The following is a 356-nucleotide window of genomic DNA, read 5'->3' as shown; positions in this document are numbered from 1 at the left end:
GGCCTCAGGTGTCCCCTCCGGGCCGTGGCGTGGCTCCCGCCAGGCAGGACTGCCGCTCGGCTTCGTTGCCGGGGGAGGATGGGGGCTGGTATCCGCGCGCAGCCGCCCCCTTCCCAGTTCTCTAGTCCGCTCCCCACGTGCTGCGGGGGGCAATCCCTTCTCCGGGTCTCCTGCCGGCTTCTGTAACTTACTTTCCTTCTCCCTTTTCAGGAAGCTGAGGGGCAGGAGGAAGGAGACAAGGCTACACGAGCTGTGTAAGCCCTCGTGTCCCTGCTTTGGGAAGACATGGCATCAGGCATTGGTCCGCTGTCACCCTGCTCTGCTGGTAGCGATGATGATGAGATGGAGATCCTGCT

The 356-nt window shown here is 63.5% G+C and overlaps 1 protein-coding gene across 1 annotated transcript in view; it reads left to right on the top strand.

The window, feature by feature from the left end:
- Positions 1-356, top strand: part of CHD4 (chromodomain helicase DNA binding protein 4) — a 24,256-nt gene that overhangs the window by 551 nt on the left and 23,349 nt on the right. The window contains exon 2 of the mRNA XM_025211882.1: positions 209-352. Coding sequence (XP_025067667.1) covers positions 286-352 — 67 coding nt within the window. The 5' untranslated portion in view covers positions 209-285. The remainder of the gene's footprint in view (positions 1-208; positions 353-356) is intronic.

This window comes from Alligator sinensis, unplaced genomic scaffold (genome assembly GCF_000455745.1).
Source record: "Alligator sinensis unplaced genomic scaffold, ASM45574v1 scaffold1238_1, whole genome shotgun sequence".
NCBI classification, from domain to species: Eukaryota; Metazoa; Chordata; order Crocodylia; family Alligatoridae; genus Alligator; species Alligator sinensis.
The sequence above is the reverse complement of the archived record's forward strand: the minus strand, read 5'-3'. Positions and strand labels throughout refer to the sequence as shown.